General features: G+C 40.2%; 1 protein-coding gene across 17 annotated transcripts in view; it reads right to left on the bottom strand.

Annotated features, from left to right (window-relative positions):
* LTBP1 (latent transforming growth factor beta binding protein 1) overlaps positions 1-18,853 on the bottom strand; it is a 458,940-nt gene that overhangs the window by 46,230 nt on the left and 393,857 nt on the right. For 11 of the 17 annotated variants that reach the window (XM_025260861.3, XM_044925800.2, XM_044925803.2 and 8 more), the window contains 2 exons: positions 16,501-16,626; positions 12,981-13,124 (listed from right to left, as the gene is read on the bottom strand). The exons of 1 other annotated variant lie outside the window; for it this stretch is intronic. In XM_025260861.3, coding sequence (XP_025116646.3) covers positions 12,981-13,124; positions 16,501-16,626 — 270 coding nt within the window. The remainder of the gene's footprint in view (positions 1-12,980; positions 13,125-16,500; positions 16,627-18,853) is intronic. 5 more of the 17 variants (XM_044925802.2, XM_044925811.2, XM_044925812.2 and 2 more) reach the window with 1 other exon arrangement.

The following is an 18,853-nucleotide window of genomic DNA, read 5'->3' as shown; positions in this document are numbered from 1 at the left end:
ATTTTCATTAGAATTGCTGTCTACAGATTCTTAACCCAAAGAAACTATAGGAACAAAGGCATAACACTTGGCAGTGAGGGTAAGACTTTAATCTCAATACCTACATTTTTTAAAAAGTTGATAGATCATTATACTATTAGGAAAGTTTAATGATTTATTTTCCTAACAGTTTCCTATATATTTACTTTGGCAGCGTCAAAATGACTGCAGAAACCTGATGAATATATCACATAACAAAGGTGTCCTATGTGTAACTTCATAAAATTCTACCAGAAGAGTTACTGCCCTTCCTTTTCCCTTGTGGCAGTAAAAACAAGCAAAGCAGCAAACAAAGCTTTGACATGTATATTATTCCCAGAATGCAGAGTATCATTGAGAATGTAAAGGATCCCTCTCACCCTTGGCTCTGGCTAATTCTCAGGTTATTCTATGTTTGACAGAATTCAGCTTGGACTCTACTTTAAGTCTTAACAGCTGATATCATATTCAAAGTAGAATAAGTATCCAGGAAAAAAACTGAAATGCTGATCCTATGCAGTTTTTGAAGTGGTTTTAAAGCATTTCCTTGTATGTGAAATTGGATAAAACCTGTCACATCCCTTGTGTCAACTAGCTGTTCTAGGGTGCTGGGGACAGAGCGCTTTGCCGGCTCTCGGGGAATGGATCACCACCAGCATTTCATCCTCTTCAAAATGGGCCCCAAGCTCTTCCATAGGGTAACATTGGGGAAAATTAAGGGTATTTTTAATTAATATTAAATCAATCATGAACCCTATAAAAATTTTATAAACTTTCTCCCAAGATGTGTGAATAAGTTGGCAGCCTATTACTATGAACAATTCCACTCATTGTATTCAATTTGCCTATAAATGCAAATACTTATTAATGAATGAATGCCTTTAGAAATATAAATAACTCAGCAACAGAACTAGAGCTTTGCCAATCAAGCTAACAGTCTACTAAAAGAGTGCTCAATAATTGTTTTTCTCTTTGTACAAAGTTGTGGTTTCTATGACAAGATGGAATATTGTACAGTAACACCTCAATGAAGCCTGCTGTATTCATAGGTAATTACAGATCACAGGCTTCTGAGTCAAAAACTTGATATGCACTTAAACACTATTTCTACCATGTTCTTTACACTCACAGAAATAAAATTTCTTTTTTCTTTGGAAGGAAACGCTAAGGTGATTGCATAAGAGAAATAATCAATATCATTGTATTATTCGGGTTTTACATTGGTTATTACAAGTTCTGCTCTTATTTTCTTTCCAAGCAGTGTGAAAGTTCAGTGTTTACACAGCTGAAATTGAGGATTAGTCAGGCCCTCATCTGTGTTTGGAAAGAGATGCAAATTCCTTTAAAAAAAAAACAACAAAAACTGGTCCATAAAGGTCATTCTGTGAAAAGCTATTATTTCCCTATCTTCTTAACCTTTAAATAATTAACTTCCTAGAGCATTTCTCCACTGGGGCAACAATCTGATCAATAAATACATGTAATGTTATTTCTTAAACAAACAAACAACCCTATGAGTTTACATCACTGATGCCAGTGGGGGAATTTTTCTATCACAAAATAATTTTGAAAGATCAAATCAAATGATGTAAGGTGCCAAGCTCGGAAAAGAATTGATTCCATTTTTCTTAAAGATTTTATTAATAATGGTAGCCGTTACTTCATATCTCCATGCATAGACTGCTAAGAAATATATTACTTCACCTCCAGTATTTTCATATTTGATTTTTCAATATGTATTAAGAGGCTGGCTTAATATCTATTTATAAAAAGCAATGTATGTGTTTTAATCCTGGGGGTGTGGCTGGTGATAAAAAAATGAGGTATTGGACCTTCCTACTTGGGTGCTTTTTTTGAAGAAATTATCACAAATGTCTTTTCACGCAATGCACAAAGTATTTAACTCTCCATGAGATAAACAGTACAGATTAAATAGCATCTTCATTTTCTGGAGGAGAGCATTTAGCTTGGATCCAACGTCCTGGGCCTAATGCTTCCCCAAACCTCTTTATTGGAGCTCAGCTTCCTAGTATCTCAATAAACATGAGTTTTTTTTGCTTTGCCTTTGCCCAGGGGGCAGCAGCTAATTCCTGCTGGCATGGAGTTCAGTGTTAAGCCCATGTACAGTGTGATGGTCTTCTCTTACTCTGAATAGGAAGGAGCGAGTTTGAGCAGTAGGTACCACTGGTGAATTGTCCTTTCTAGAAGCTCTCCTCTCCTGTTTCATCAGAAAGAGAACGTGGCTGTTCACTTTTATGACTGTTTCCTGCTTTAGTCTTTCCCTAAAGAGACCTAATCTTAGGTTTGCTGCTGGGGTGAGGAGATTTGGAACATTTCCTTGGTTACAGCGGACATTCCATTTGCAATATGTTCTGAAGGCCTTTAGATGCCAATCCCCTCCATGCTCCTCTGAGACGGGAAGATGACAGTGACCAAAGAGTCACATTACAAGTATGTATGAATAAACAATGCCCCCTAATCCTGAAAAAGACATCCATTTATAAAACTCTATGACAGTGATAATGCTCAGCAAACTGCTTTTCAACGAAATTATTCAGAAAGCTTTTATTCTCTTTATATTAAAATCATCACAGGCACTAATGTTTTATACCAACTCATACTTCTGTGAGAAAAAGAATTCTAATGCAATATTCCAAGAGAAAAAGAGAACTTGGAAATTTATTCCCCCACCCCTAGTTTTCTCATTCAAAGACTTGGAAAATAAGAAGTGTGTGCATGGGCTTCAAGTGGAATTTAGAAGAAAGCCATTGTTAAGTTTCAGAAAACAGGCACTGATAATAGGAATGGGCCAAACACAAAGAGATGCAAATAAAAAGGAAGAGTGTAGAAAGGGGGTAACTTCAGATAGTAAAAGACATGGTGGAAATAAAAAATAAAGGTTAAGAAATGAAGTACAAGAGCAAAAATACCTTCAAAGCAGATTCTTCCACACAGTTGCCATCCTTAAAGAGGTCAATCAGGTGGGGAGTGAGGCCACGACAGTGCAAGAAAAGCAAGTGCTGGGTACGTAAGCCACGCTGTAGAGGGCTGGGGGCAAGGCTGTCCTAGAAGGCTGCCTAGAGGAGCTGACATTTTCAAATCAAGTCCTTGAAAAATAAACTTAAAAAAATTTGGCCAGAAACTAAGGTGTGACAGGTGAGGAATAAAAGTACAACTGTCCTTAGGTCTGTGTGGGTAGAGCAGGCAGGGGAGTGGTGGTCTGTGGAAAGAGTCACAGAGGAGCCTGAGAACCAGGCAGGGACACATTAACACGTGAGTAAGGATAGGTGTGTTTGTCACTCAGGTGCTAAGGCAGAGGACAATGCCAATCTCTACTGGAACAGAGGTTTTTATGTTTTGCTTTTTTTAGTGATGAAGAAGTTAGAAGATACTGGGAGGAGCAAGCCTGGGAGAGAAGCAGGCTGGGGAGAGAGTGAGAAGAGAAAGTCTCATGAATGGAGGGGCTTCCCTGGTGGTCCAGCAACTAAGACTTTGTGCTTCTGATGTAGGGGGCCTGGGTTAGATCCCGGGTCGGGGAACTAGATCCCACATGCCACAAGTAAAAGTCTCACATGCTACAGTAAAAATCTAACATCCACATGGCACAACTGAGCCATGGCACAGCCAAATAAATAAATATTATTTCTTACAAAGGCTCATTGATGGAGCTATTACTAGAAACTGGAGAAGTCAGGAGAAGAAAAGCGGGCAGATCTGGGTGAAAGAAGAGACTCCTGAAAGCAGAATAAAGTGCCATGGAGAAAGAAAACCGAGACACACACATAGGGGCGACGTGCAGCCAGCAACACAGAAGGCAAGCAGACGACGTCACCGCAGCGCAGCCCCAGCACAACACCGGAACACGTGTATGGCGGGGCCTAGCGAGGATGACCTCAAGAATAAAACCACATCTGCGGTGACATGTAAGGTGTCTGGAAATGTTTGAAAGGAATCGGAGAAACCATTCCTCTCCAGGCCCTGTTTGTAGCAGGTTCTAGGAACCAAGGGCTTCCCTGGTGGCTCAGTGGTCAAGAATCTGCTTGTAATGCAGACTGGGTTCGATCCCTGGGTGGGGAAGATCCCCTGGAGAAGAAAGTGGCAACCTCATAATAAAAATAACTCCAGTATTTTTGCCTGGAGAATCCATAGATAGAGGAGCCTGGAGGGCTACAGTCTATGGGGTAGCAAAGAGTCAGACACAACTGAGCAACTAACAGTAGGATCTAAAATGTATTTCTAATGCAACAGTGTGGGTGTCTCTTGTATTAAGAAGAAGAAATGGTTTATATATATGTATACGGTTTACTCAACCGGTATATCAGTTCATTCAAATATCAACACCTCCTTATTAAAAATTCATTTCAGATACTATATACAGCAAGCAGAAATTTTCATGAAAATAAAAGCAAAATTTGGTAGTAAACTCCTCTTGCTCTGGTTTTTGGAGGTGGAAAGAAATTTGACCCAATCTTTTTTTTTTAATAACAAGTCAGCATATTTTCCTCAGCCTTACCTACATTTATGGTATAGATCCACTACAAATATACAATAAGACCTCAGGAGTTTTATGGCATTTTACAATGTTTGCATTCTAAATACTGTGGTTTCACTGTCTTTAATTTTTTTTTCCTACCAAAGGTCTTTTTTTCCAATCAGAAATTATTTTAAAAAAATTCTTCCAAAGTTAATTTATTTTACAGGTTAGCTAAATACATTTTAAAAAACTCACTCTGCCAACTATAACAGTTGAGTGATATTATACGTGGTCTCCTGCCTTTAAAACAAATATGCACATACACAAAACCTGCAGCAGACCTCTCCAGGAAGAAAGAACAAGAACGCTGTTTGGGTTCAATTGTCAGAACCACAGGATGATCTGCACGAAGCAGGGACCTGCGCGTTTTTTCTTTTGCTCTACTTGTAATTTAACAAAAGCACAGAGGGGTACTGTCCCTGCTGCTTAGAAGTGTGGACAGACTATTCCTCAGTTAACTGTGGTCCATTACACCTTGGATGAAATGAATAATTTTTATCCTACAGAACTAGGAATGAGATGATGGGGTAGAGAAGGAACATTCTTGAATGTGGAGAAACCTATTATTCAGCAGGTACTGGGTGTCTGCCATAGGGCAGGCACTGTGTAAGCAGTGAGCTGGGTGGCAGCCGATGCAAAGAGCGATGACACAGCGTACAAAGGTCTTGCTACCCTGCTGGTGGATGTGATGAGGTTCCTGCTGGAGGCAGGAATAAGCAGCTGAAAGTTTTAAGGGTTTAAAACCAGATTTATGTTTTGAAAATAAGAATTGGCAGCAGTGTGGAACAGGAATCGATGAGAGAAACGGGGAGAAAAATGAGGCGAAGGCAAATGCCACAGTCCAGGTGAGAGATGCTGAAGGACTGGCCTGGGGCAGGGATAGCAGAGTAGCAGAGAGATTTGACCGATACTGTTGAGGAAGAGTTGGCAGGATGTTACAATGGCTTGGATGAATGGGGGTACGACCTCAGGATTTCCAGTATAGATGTTTGGCAATTAATGAGTATACACAGGGAAAGTAACAAGTTGGAGAGGGAAGGGTAATTAATTTGGTCTTGGGTAGTTTTAGGCAGAGATGCTTATAAGACACTCCAGGAAGAAGGTCCAATAACAAGTGGCTGGAAATAGAGGAGTGTGGCACACGGGAGAGGGGTGGAGGCAAACATATTTATTTTGGCTGTCCACACCAAGGAAGCAGTGGTTGACTCGGAGAACAGGTACAATATCCCAGGAGAAGAACAGAGAGTAAAAAGAGGGAAAAATACGCAGCTCTCTGGGACATGATTATTTAAGGAATGGCAATAGAAAGAGTCCAGAAGGAGACAGAAAAAGACCAATGTAAGTGGTAGGAGGATATGGGGAAGAGGAATGTCCTGAAATCAATCAAAGGGAAAAGGGGGAGGGAAGATGAGAAAAGAGGAAGGAGTTTCACGCAGATGAAGGTCTGAGGGCCTGATCTCAGTGCACGGAGGATGACTGGGAGACAGTTCAGTGGAGGCAGCTGTCTCTCTTCCAAGGATTCAGAGGTCAACATGGTGCCAGAAATTATTCCTGGACGGTAACACAGCAGAGGCATTTTCTTTATTGATGTATTTTTATATTTGCAAATTTTCTGAGAATATGCATTTTTTAAAATGAGAACAAAACAAAGAAATAAAGTAAAAAGGAAGCCAATTTTTACAAGAATGAGGTATCATGGGGTCTTTGGCCTGGAAAAGCAGAATTAAGTGGAAGGATCCTGGAATTGGGTTCCTGGGCCATTCTGCCAAACATTAGCTATATGACCCTAAAGATAAGATTTAGAAATTTTCTATAGGCCTTGCCTTCTTTCAGTTCAGTTCAGTAACTCAGTCGTCCAATTCTTTGTGACCCCATGGACTGCAGCACGCCAAGCCTCCCTGTCCATTACCAACTCCCAGAGTTTACTCAAACCCATGTCCATTGAGTCAGTGATGCCATCCAACCATCTCATCCTCTTTCATCCCCTTCTCCTCTCGCCTTCAATCTTTCCCAGCATCAGGGTCTTTTCCAGTGAGTCAGTTCTTCACATCAGGTGGCCAAATGATTGAAGTTTCAGCTTCAACATCAGTCCTTCCAATGAACACCCAGGACTGATCTCCTTTAGGATGGACAGGTTGGATCTCCTTGCAGTCCCAGGGACTCTCAAGGGTCTTCTCCAACACCACAGTTCAAAAGCATCAATTCTTCAGCAATCATCTTTCTTTATAGTCCAACTCTCACATCCATACATGACCACTGGAAAACCATAGCTTTGACTAGATGGACCTTTGTTGGCAAAGTAATGTCTCTGCTTTTTAATAGGCTGTCTAGGTTGGTCATAACTTTTCTTCCAAGGAGCAAGCGTCTTTTAATTTTGTGGCTGCAGTCACCATCTGCAGTGATTTTGGAGCCCCAAAAAATAAAGTCAGCCACTGTTTCCACTGTTTTCCATCTATTTGCCATGAAGTGATTGGACCCAATGCCATGACCTTCGTTTTCTGAATGTTGAGCTTTAAGCCAACTTTTTCACTCTCCTCTTTCACTTTCATCAAGAGGCTTTTTAGTTCCTCTTCACTTTCTGCCATAAGGGTGGTGTCATCTGTATATCTGAGGTTATTGATATTTCTCCCAGCAATCTTGTTTCCAGCTTGTGCTTCATCCAGCCCAGCGTTTCTCATGATGTACTCTGCATAGAAGTTAAATAAGCAGGGTGACAATATACAGCCTTGACGTACTCCTTTTCCTATTTGGAACCAGTCTGTTGTTCCATGTCCAGTTCTAACTGTTGCTTCCTGACCTGCATACAGATTTCTCAAGAGGCAGGTCAGGTGGTCTGGTATTCCCATCTCTTTCAGAATTTCCCACAGTTTATTGTGATCCACACAGTCAAAGGCTTTGGCATAGTCAATAAAGCAGAAATAGATGTTTTTCTGGAATTTTATTGCTTTTTTGATGATCCAACGGATGTTGGCAATTTGATCTCTGGTTCCTCTGCCTTTTCTGAATCCAGCTTGAACATCTGGAAGTTCTTGGTTCACATACTGTTGAAGCCTGTCTTGGGGAATTTTGAGCATTACTTTGCTAGTGTGTGAGATGAGTCCAATTGTGCGGTAGTTTGAGCATTCTTTGGCATTGCCTTTCTTTGGGACTGGAATGAAAACTGACCTTTTCCAGTCCTGTGGCCACTGCTGAGTTTTCCAAATTTGCTGGCATATTGAGTGCAGCACTTTCACAGCATCATCTTTGAGGATTTGAAATAGCTCAACTGGAATTCCATCATCTTCACTAGCTTTGTTTGTAGTGATGCTTCCTAAGGCCCACTTGACTTCTCATTCCAGGATGTCTGGCTCTAGGTGAGTGATCACACCATCGTGATTATCTGGGTCATGAAGACCTTTTTTGTATAGATCTTCTGTGTATTCTTGCTACCTCTTCTTAATATCTTCTGCTTCTGTTAGGTCCATACCATTTCTGTCTTTTATTGTGCCCATCTTTGCATGAAATGTTCCCTTGAAGAGATCTCTAGTCTTTTCCATTCTATTGTTTTCCCCTATTTCTTTGCATTGATCACTGAGGAAGGCTTTCTTATCTCTCCTTGCTATTCCTTGGAACTCTGCCTTCAAATGGGTATATCTTTCCTTTTCTCCTTTGCCTTTAGCTTCTCTTCTTTTCTCAGCTATTTGTAAGGCCTCCTCAGACAATCATTTTGCCTTTTTGCATTTCTTTTTCTTGGGCATAGTCTTGATCCCTGCCTCCTGTATAATGTCACAAATCTCCATCCATGGTTCTTCCGGCACCTTGTCTATCAGATCTAATCCCTTGAATCTATTTGTCACTTCCACTGTATAATTATAAGGGATTTGATTTAGGTCATACCTGCATGGTCTAGTGATTTTCCCTACTTTCTTCAATTTAAGCTTCCTTATCTGTAAATAAAACTGCTGGGCTTGAAAAACACTAAGGTTTTTCTAGATGTAGATGTCTAGGACTGTCAGCTTGTTACATGAGAATAAGCTCTTACTGTTTAAGGAAACCCTATCATGAATTGTATTAGAACACTTATTTTATAATCCAAATTATAACTCCAATTTATACATCTTATAATTTCTGACTTTGCCTACGTGCTTTTCTTAAATGAAGAACAATTATTGCCTAATGCAAATAACAAGCCCAATTTATGTTTTATAATGTCTGATCTTGTTCATTTTCTTTTCTTATAGCAAAGAACACCTGTATTAATTATAATATATATCTTTGTGTTCTTTTCATTATACTTTCCGTTTTAAAAATAAAATTCGGTTTCCCCCCCCGAGTATCCTCTGTGCACCAATCAAGCATTTTGTGGGTATGGCTTCAGTTGCCCGCACAAAATATTTATTGCTTCCTTTAGAGTGCCCAAGGACATAAAGTTCTTATTGAGCAATTATCACAGGCACTGAGGAAATAAAAACATCAGGCTGTATTTCATAGCCATATCCTTACAGGTGGTGAGTGGTCTGCTATGGGCCTTTTTTAGGTATTTCTGTTTCAGGTGCTTTTAGGCAATGTACAGCAATGTAGATTAGTGGCCAAAGGCCCAGGCAGTGAAAAAATTCGACCCAGACCTAAAAAATTATGTGGGAGCCTCGTAGTTTAGAAACAAAAATCCTGGGACATTCAAGGTCAAAAGTACCTTCAGAGTCACCTGGGACAATGCCCTACTGAAGGTAAGAGTCCTTCTGCCAGCCAGTAGGTGTCCCACCTGTTCTTGGACCCACAAATTCACAAGAAATTGTGACCAGCTCTAGCTACTGGAAAGTTCTTCTGCATACTGATCTGAAATCTGGCATCTACTCCTCAGCCCCAGCTCTGTCCTCAGTCATGTATCACTTCAGATAAAGATGCTACTGCACCTTGTTGGAATGTCTGTTGCCCTGGGGACATTTAGAGCCAAGTAAAAATATTAGGGCCTACAAAGCAAATGTATCTTTTTTTTCCTAATTATTTTCCAGGAAGGATGAGATCTAAGCTTTTAGTCTATCATGTAAAGAATGAAATGAGTTTGAATCCTTGATAAAAACTTAAATATGGTACAACATGTTTTGTTCTAGGTCACAGCAGGTTCTTTGACTGGAAAAATGATACAGACTCTTTTAACTTAACCAACTTGTTAGATGAACAAATGTTCTCCTGTCCTCCGAAAAACATCCTGGCTAATGACCACAAGCAAGTGGAGGGCTCATAGCCAGCTGGCTGTTCTCAGGTGGGCGCACACGCTTCTGTTCTAATGTGTTGAGCAGTTCGCCAGCTGTGACTCAGCTATGCTTATTCTCACTCTGTGCCAAAGTAGTGATTATTGTAATTACATAAGTAAATTGTATATAAACTAATCAAATATGAGTGAGTGAAGAGTTGTTTCTAGAACAAGTTTAAAGCTTTTAGAAAGATTAAGGTTAAAAAAAAGTTTTAAAAAAAAGTTATCAAACTAGAAGTGGGTAAGACAACCATAGAAAATTGAGAAACACTGTGAAAACCTAAAGTGACTTTGCACTTATTTACTTAGCAAAGGCCTTTAAATTCTTACTCCCTCTGAAGTGGGTGGTGTAGATAACACATAATAGATGTGGTTTATGGAGGACAAGCAAATGGATTTCTACTCAAAAGACAAATCTCAGCTCTTCTTCAGAGATTGGGGAATAAACATATGTTACAAGCTTTAAGTTAAAACTTAAATATTGAAAAGACATATTATCATTTTTATGACTGCCAGTTTTAATCAGCTTTTTCAAACAATTGACCGGTTTGTCAATTTGATGAAGTTTGATGAAGTCAGGGAGGAAGCTCCTCTTGCAGTTTATAGCTAATCTCTCAGGACAGAGAATTATTAAAATGAAGATATTATCAAAGACAATCTTAAGACTCCATAAAATCAGTTCAAGTTTGCCAAGAACCATACAAATTGAGATATGGTAGAAATCAGAGTTGCCAGGGACAATACAAATTAATAAGCTTCACCAGTTACTAAGGCAGATTATACTGACATGGACCAATAAAACAACTGAGTATGTACAATATTTGGCAGAAGCCAGAGAACTATGGGGAAAATAGGCAAGAAACTCAGAAATTAAAGGATCAGATATAACGTTAAGAGGAAAGAGAAACTGTGTATGCATTGGCAGACAAGCTTTATGAAGCTGAGCACTCAAAATGCTGTTCTTTGCAGAAGCAGGAAAGTACTTAGGGAACTCTGGAAGAATTTTCCAGAAAGAGTCAGTCAATGAGAGAACACGGAGATAAAGGGAGCAAAGAGGCAAAGCAGGTGATAGGGACTTGATTACAGAAAAACTTAAAAAGTCGAGGATGAGGAATAAGGCTTACAAGAAGAGTTACTATGAAGTTTTAAGTAGTTTACAGTGAGCTTGGGTTCCCTGGTGGCTCAGATGGTAAAGAATCTGCCTGTAATACAGGAGATCCAGGTTTGATCCCTGGAGAGATCCCTGGAGAAGGGAGTGGTGACCCACTCCAGTATTCCTGCCTTGAGAATTCCACAAACAGAGGAGCCTAGCAGGCTACAGTCCACTGGGTCGCACACAGTCGGACACAACAGAGTAACTGACACTTTCACTTTCACACTATACAGTGAGCTAATCCAGTTCATGGAAAATGGTTCAGATGGTCTCATGATCTTATTAAGGCACTATTAATCTCTAGAAAAGAAGTGAGCATATTTTAGGATCGCAGACATCTACCTTAACTGAAACTACGTGAACTGAACAAACCCCTTCTTGACAATAGCACTCTAGCAAAAAAATATTTGCAGTTAAAAAAAGGCCACCATCTCCAAAGAGATCACGAAAGGAAGAGAAGTACATAACCCTTATGTGTTTGGATTTTAATACTTCACATAGCACTTCATTATTAACAAATAGCTTTTATGTATATAATTGTTTTAAAAACCCCATAAAGCTCTGTGAGGCAAATATAGCCTTTATTTTACAGGTGAGAAAATCAAACTCATCGATGTTGAATGATCTGCCCAAGCTTGCATAGTCAGAAAACAGTTTGCAGATCAGAACCTGGTCATTCCAATTTAAGTATTTAAAAAAAAGTGTGGAAAATAAAGGAAAGAATTACAATTTCCATTAATTCCAATAATTATCTTTTTATGTCTTCTTTCCATCCCCTTTCTCCACAGACTGTGATCACTGGATTATCTTTTCATTTTTTCACTTGACATTGTTTCACCTGCATTTATCATGACTACTAACCGTCATACAGATGACTTAATGACTGCACAAGACTGTATGAATTATTGCAGTCACAATAAAACTATGGGGGATGGTGCTACTCTATAGAACCAAAGACAAATAAAAAGGTAGTTATTTCACCAATCCTAATGATAGGTTTTTTTTTTTTTCCATTACAAGTAGAGTTAAGACGGAAAGTCTCTTCTTTATGGCTCATAAGTTGCAGGGATGGTCATTAAAGGAAGAGCAACCCCTTCCTCCAGAAATACTTTTTTCCCTTTCATAGTGTTTTTGAATTACTGTCTCTACATTTAATTCTGCACCCATAACCTTTCTGTACTTAATCATTAAGAAGAAAATGTGTGTGAATGAAAATATTTTTACGTTTTATTCCCTACTGCTTGCAAAGATATTTGTCTCACACAGGACAAGTGTACCCTATTGAGGAAGAGCCAAAGCCTTCTTAGAAGCACGGATAAAATCAACTGGGATTGAGCAAGATAGTAACACAGTCTGTGTTTCCTTTTATTTGGGTCTCAAAGGACCATTTAGTCTCCTACTTGCCTCAAAACACAATCATACTATAGCCACATGGCACACACTAAAAGGGCGATCTGGAAATTGACTGATTTATCTGGAAAAGCATCAGCTCTCCATTTCAGTGTATGCCATGATGACACAGTCTAAATCAAATTTTAAACAAACATAATCACAGCCATTCTCTTGGCCAAATTCTAGGGGGTGCGGGGTGGGGGGAACCTTAAGAATTCCAAGTGGAAGGAAGTCTTTGTAGATCCCGAGGGACCTATATGTTGCTTTTAATTTAGAGTAGCGTCAAAATACGTTTCTCCAAGGGCCAAGAGAGAAGAATTATGCAACTGAATGAGATGTTGCCATATTAAGCTCTGAGCTGATGGCTCTCAGTTTTAGGCAATTCCCAGCCAATGTTCTCATCATTTTGGATCCTTCACCCTCCCCACGGCGTCTCCGGGTTGGAAAGCACATTAGAGGTCATCCAGCTCCAACAATCATCACCCACGTCTAAAGCCCACTGATAAGGCAAGCCTGGAAACAGCATGAACGCTTCCAGCAGGGTGACAAAATATTTGGTCATTTCTTCCTCACTCCCAGAGTCTTTGGCCCAGACCTGTGTAGGTGCAGGTCCCCGGAGAGAAGCCCTCCGTCCAGACAGCGTCACTTACCCATGGAGAGCCGGGAGCGGCACTGCCCAGTCATGGGGCTGTACTCCTGGCTTTCGTCAGCGCACACACACAGGAAGGACCCTTCTACATTTTCACAGAAGGCTTCACCACACACGCCACTGAGCAGCTCACATTCGTTCACATCTGGAAAAGGGAGCACAGATCAAGTCAGATGTGTTCCTCACTCCTGACCACGCTTTGTTTTACCAGCTGTGCCATGACTAGTGGTGTCTGCCGGAACAAGGTGACTCCCCCCCACCCCCCGGGAACAATCAAACCCTTCAGCTTTTGGGGGGAAGGGGCTCCCAGAGGCAGGGCTGCAAGCTTTGGTTTGTGTGACAGGACAATGAAAACACAAAGCAAGGCTTGCAAACTCCTATTCCGGTTTTAAGGAACAATTCAAAACTGTACAGCAAGCACTGTATGTACACTTTGTTTAATTTTCACTTCCCTGACTTTTTGACATAATAGGGTCTTAAATAACCGGGTACTTCTGTCTCCGTTTTTAATTCGAGGAAAATTAGCAGCGCTGGCACTTCAGAAACTGCCGAATTCCTGAAATGCATTTTTAGAAATTGTTTACAATCCACTCACATGTCTAAAGATATAGCTCCCTAGCAGCCAAAATGTTCATAACTTGACCATCAGAATTCAGGTTGGGTATCTCTTTGGGAAATGAAGGAAAAACCCCTGTAAGTAGTTACTGGGTTACATTAATCATTGGCAGGAAGCAAATTGGTCCAGTAACTTCTGATATTACCATCCCTTTAAAATTTCTGTTGGTGTTCCACAGTGTAATTTCTACTTCTGCTAGATATTTTTATTTTTACTTAAATATACTTACCTAAAACACTAAAAATTCACAGCTGAGTCCATTTTATTCAACAGTAAGGAAGTACATAGCCATAAAGAAAGGCTATTTTTATGTTTGCCCTTGTCCAATACTACTTTTTATCTTTTCTCCTCTGAAGAAATATTATTAATGAGTGCCCAGTAAACAATGTACCTGACTTGACATCTGAAATGTTCATGTATTTTATGCATTAAACATGATTAAATGTGTATAAACATCGGCTTTCATGAGCACACTCTAAGATGGTTTATAGAAAGTTAAAAATTTGAGCAATTATCCAAATCATTCAGGGAAAAAATACTATTTTCACCTGCAATACCCAGTTAATTGGACAAAAAGTTTATCTCTATTGACTTATTTGGATAATTACCTCAGTTTTCCATTTCACTTTGTATATAAACGGATATAAATCCAATAAGCTGAGTTTTGCTATGAAAAGATATTATAACAAAGTAAAGCAGAGAGTTGGTATGTTTAATCAACCTGGACAGTCATAATTTAGACCAGAAAAATTGACTTCAGAAATTTGCCAGTCTGCATTTATCAATTTTAGGTAACTGTCAAATGGAATTTTCTACTTTCTAACTTGTATTATTTCCATAGCTATTGAAATCTTTCCTACCAGATGGTATTCATTCAATCAAAAAATACTTTCTAGTTTACTTCGATGGTTCAGACGGGGGAGACAGTGACAACGTAGGAAGCCTTCAGGGAGCTCCTGCCAACTCCTGCCTTCATAGAGCTTAATGTCAAGTCATACAGGCCAGGATAAGTGCTAGGAATGAAAGTGCAGAGCACTACGACAGCATGGAACAGTGGACCTTAAGTGCAGTGGTGGGTTAAGGAGGTAATACTGGAACCAAGCTCCATCTGAAGGATGAGTAGATAAGAAGGGTAAGCAGCCAGGATCCAAGCAGCGGGAACAGAGTGGCCAAGGTCCCAGAGGGCTGATTCATCTCTTAAACCCTGAAGAACACCAGTGTGCTGAGGTACATGTAAGAGGTGCTCAGTTAATATTTTTCCAAGAGAACAAACAGACAAATATAACAACATGTGTAAGTCTATTAACAAGATAACAGATATTCCTTCTCTAAGGGTGGTATGTTGTGGGTCGAAATGAAACACTGACGTGGATTTGGTGCACTCATCTGCCTGGTTAGAAATGAACATTAACCAAGGGCTCAGAAGCTAAGTGGAGTCAGTGATTTGACATCTGATACCGCAATAGGTAACAGTTAAAATTTACTGAGCACCTACAATGGGCCAAACATTAGGCCCAGTCAGGAGAGACAGAGAGAGACAGACAGACAACGTTCTCAATCACATGGAGCTTGGAAAAGGCAACTGCAGGCAGCACATACATGATTGATTTATTGCACAAAAGGATTTAAGTATTACAATAGAATTTGCTCAAGGTATTTGGGAAGCGGAAGGAAGGATCATAGCTCAGCTGGAGGGTGAGAAGTGGAACAGGAATGGTCCCTGGGAGAAGATGACGTTGAACTTCTGGCTTCAGGGGCTTCAGGAATGAATGGGACGGACTGAGGCTCAGGGAAGGGGAGGCCAGGAGGTTATTCTCAGCAAAAGGAGCAAACAGCAGCCTAATCACTTCCCAGCTACGTGAACAATCATAAGCAGTTTTATGCTGCGGGAACATAACTGGTGAGGAAGCAGGCGGTGAGCCTGAGAATGCAAGTGAGGCCAGACCACAGGACCTATTAAGTCGACATATTTAGTGAATGGCAGATGGTTTTTACCACTGTAATTTAGTGCATAGGAAACTACAGCAGGAATTGGAACAAGTGATTACAACAGTGTTACCTTAAAGGTGGTTACTATTCAAGTGATTTTATTGTTAAATTTCCAAACCGACTTTGTTTTCCCAGGTCAACCTGGATCGGAAATGAACTGCTGCTTTCATTGCAAATTTCCAAACTAAAATGTTGCCGACTCATCCTCAACTGTCATCTGCCATGTAATGACCAGAGGCAATTTTTCTTAATTAAGAGTAAAGAGAAAGCCTTGTTGTCTGTGAAGCTATGAATTAAATAACTTCTTTCCCATTTACTTGCTCTAGTTGCAAGTATGCCTCATGATGAATTTGACTTAAAGAAATCATGGCTGGTCAGAACCATGACCAGGAAGTGGCTTCTTTTACGTGAGCATGTGATAGACCATATTCTAGGACAGCTGATGGTCCTAGATTCCTTCCAGCTCTGACAATCTCAGAACAGATGGAAGAACTATGCACAAGCCAAAGCATCGTTTTACGGGTGTCATTCGTGGAAACAGAAACTCCTGCCAACACGTTTCCTTAAATGCATTGCCTAAGGGAGGTACATTTTGGAGACAGACAAGCTCTACCACACACCAGACTCTATTTCCTGTGCGGGAGGGACTGGAGCGTTCCGCATACCCAGCTAAGAGTTTAAACAGATGCTCTTTTCAATATACATTTAAATCCAAAGTTACGCTTCTCTATTTCGTAACATCCCTAACCGTTTCAGAAGCCGCGGGGTCACCGTGCACCTCTCCAAACCATACGACGACATCAGATTATGATGTCATTCCGCCCAGTTACCTTGCTTCCATCTCTCCTGTGGTTGATGATTTTGATTTCTTCTTAATAGAGAGATGTCTAGAGAAAAAAAAAATCTAAGAACTCACCCACACACCCTTGCCCATCCTGTGGGGCCTGAAAGCCCTGATAACAGAGGCAGCGGAAGGAGCCAGCCGTATTGTCACAAAACCCGTGACTGTCACAAATAGTGTTGTTTACACATTCATCAATATCTGCAAAAAAGACATTGACCATGAGACACAAAACACAGACACACGCTAGATATGAATGGCGAGACAGAGGTGCTCAATTAGAGACACCCCGATTAGTATGAGATGATCATGTTTACACAGAATGAACTTCTAAAACATTTTATATATAAATAAAATGTTTTGATGAACATATCTCAACAGACAAAATATTGGGTTCTATGAGAAAGAAAACATTTACTTCTCCTCAGGAAATGTGTTGAAACTGAAATGACTGCTACACTTGCCCCAGTCCGTGTTTTCTAAATACGTTCGATTTCTTCGCTTCCAAGGAGAGGATATTCCTACAGTGGAAATATGTGCAAGTATTGTCACCTTTTTTATTTTTATTTTTTTTTTGATTGTTGTAAATACTAATAGTTCTATCTGGCAAATTGGCAGCTGAAATCATTGGCCTGCTTGAGCAATGATTTATTCAGTTCTAGAGATAATGAATGGGCAGAGGAACCTAGCGGGCTACAGTCCATGGGGTCACGAAGAGTTGGATACGACTCAGCAACTGAGCACAAACGCTTGGTCAAGTTTAAATAGCATTCCCATGAAGGGAAGGGGGCGGGAGTAGAGGGAGGGAGAGGCGGAGAATCTGATAAGTTCAGCAGTGTAGCCAGCCAGTCCCTGTTACTCTAGAGGAAAGACTTTATTCACAGGGAACCATTTCCTGTCACCAATTTATAGCCACTCAGATCCTAAATGTCACTGCTGCTCCAACTGATTAAACAGTGGCCAACTTGTAAGTTCACTTTGTCCTCTATAAACCTGATTACAGTGGTCCTGTGCTTTCTATCTCCTGTTAATAAAAGTGTTCTCGTAAAAATGAAGTCTCAGTTTTAAAGTCACAAATGGACTTTTCAATACAGTTCTTTATCCTCAGCTGCGCTCCTCACTGCCCTCTCCAGTCTCCCATCCCCAGCACTTTTGTTCTCCTTGTTTATGGCCACACTGCACATTGCAACTGCCAGGCTCTCTGTCCTCTCTACCTCTTGACCAAACAGATCCCAAATACATTTTTTTTTTTGAGAAACAATCAAGAGAATATGCAATTATTGCATCCAAATACATGTGAACAAGATTTCATGTGTATGTCCAAATAACAAAATGAGATAACAAATGATAAAGAACATGACAAGTGAAATCACACTCGACAGAATTCAGTTTGGGCAAGTTCATACGAATAAAGTTAAGTTTTTCTAAAACTTCAAACACTAAGTCAGAAATTTTTCAAGAAAAGAAGATGCACGCAATGATATTCAGCAGCTCCCTCACGTCTCTTCCTAACTGTCCAACACTATCAAGCGTAAACTTCAGAGACAGTCTCACTTTTGAACTGTAAAATATGAGTGACTATAAAACTTTCTTAATTTTCTCAAAACAGCATCCCTTCTCCTTAAGGCTGAGCCCTCTCTCCATGCCTACCAGTCACCTCTTCCTCTGGTCCCACCTGCTCATCCTTCTCCTGCATCTTCAACGATTCCTCCCTGGCTCCTTCCCTCACTGCTTTCAAAAATGTCACAGTCTCTTAGAAAAGCTTTCATTCAACCACAATGTCCCCTACTGTGCTTTTTTCCATTTCTTCTATCCTTGCAAAATGTATCAAAAGAACTATCTATGCTCACTGCTTTTATCTCCTAGTATACCTCATCAGTAAAAAGGAAACAATAACAATACTAGTAACGTTAATACTACTAGTATGTTTCTAGAATTACTATGATAATTTACAAAATTAAAATACACAAGGTGCATAAAACACTGCCTACCATATAACTTAGGAAATGTACACGTTACTATTACTCTTATAATTACTTCTTCTCTTCTTACTCTTCCCTTACTCACCTACACTCTGTCTTTCTAACTCTTAATCCTCTGAGAAAAACCATCAGCAGCCAACCTATCATTAAATTCAATGATCATTTTCTAGTCAGTCATCATCACGTCTGGTCACCTTTCTCCTTAAACTCCCTTTTCACGACCCCTGACAGAGGATTATTCTCATTCTACCTTTAACTTTCCAGGCTCACTGAGCCTCACCCTTTCTCAGCCTGAAGGTGGTGCCTGCCAGGGCTCAGGCCGGCCCTCCCTGTGACCTACTTTATTCCCCAAAACTCTCTTCTCCTCTGCTCTTCACCCTCTCCACAGACTTCACCGTGGCATGAATCCAGTCCTGGTCTCTGGCCAAGATCCTTCTTATTCTTGA

Source organism: Bubalus bubalis, chromosome 12, assembly GCF_019923935.1.
Source record: "Bubalus bubalis isolate 160015118507 breed Murrah chromosome 12, NDDB_SH_1, whole genome shotgun sequence".
NCBI lineage: Eukaryota > Metazoa > Chordata > Mammalia > Artiodactyla > Bovidae > Bubalus > Bubalus bubalis.
The sequence above is the reverse complement of the archived record's forward strand: the minus strand, read 5'-3'. Positions and strand labels throughout refer to the sequence as shown.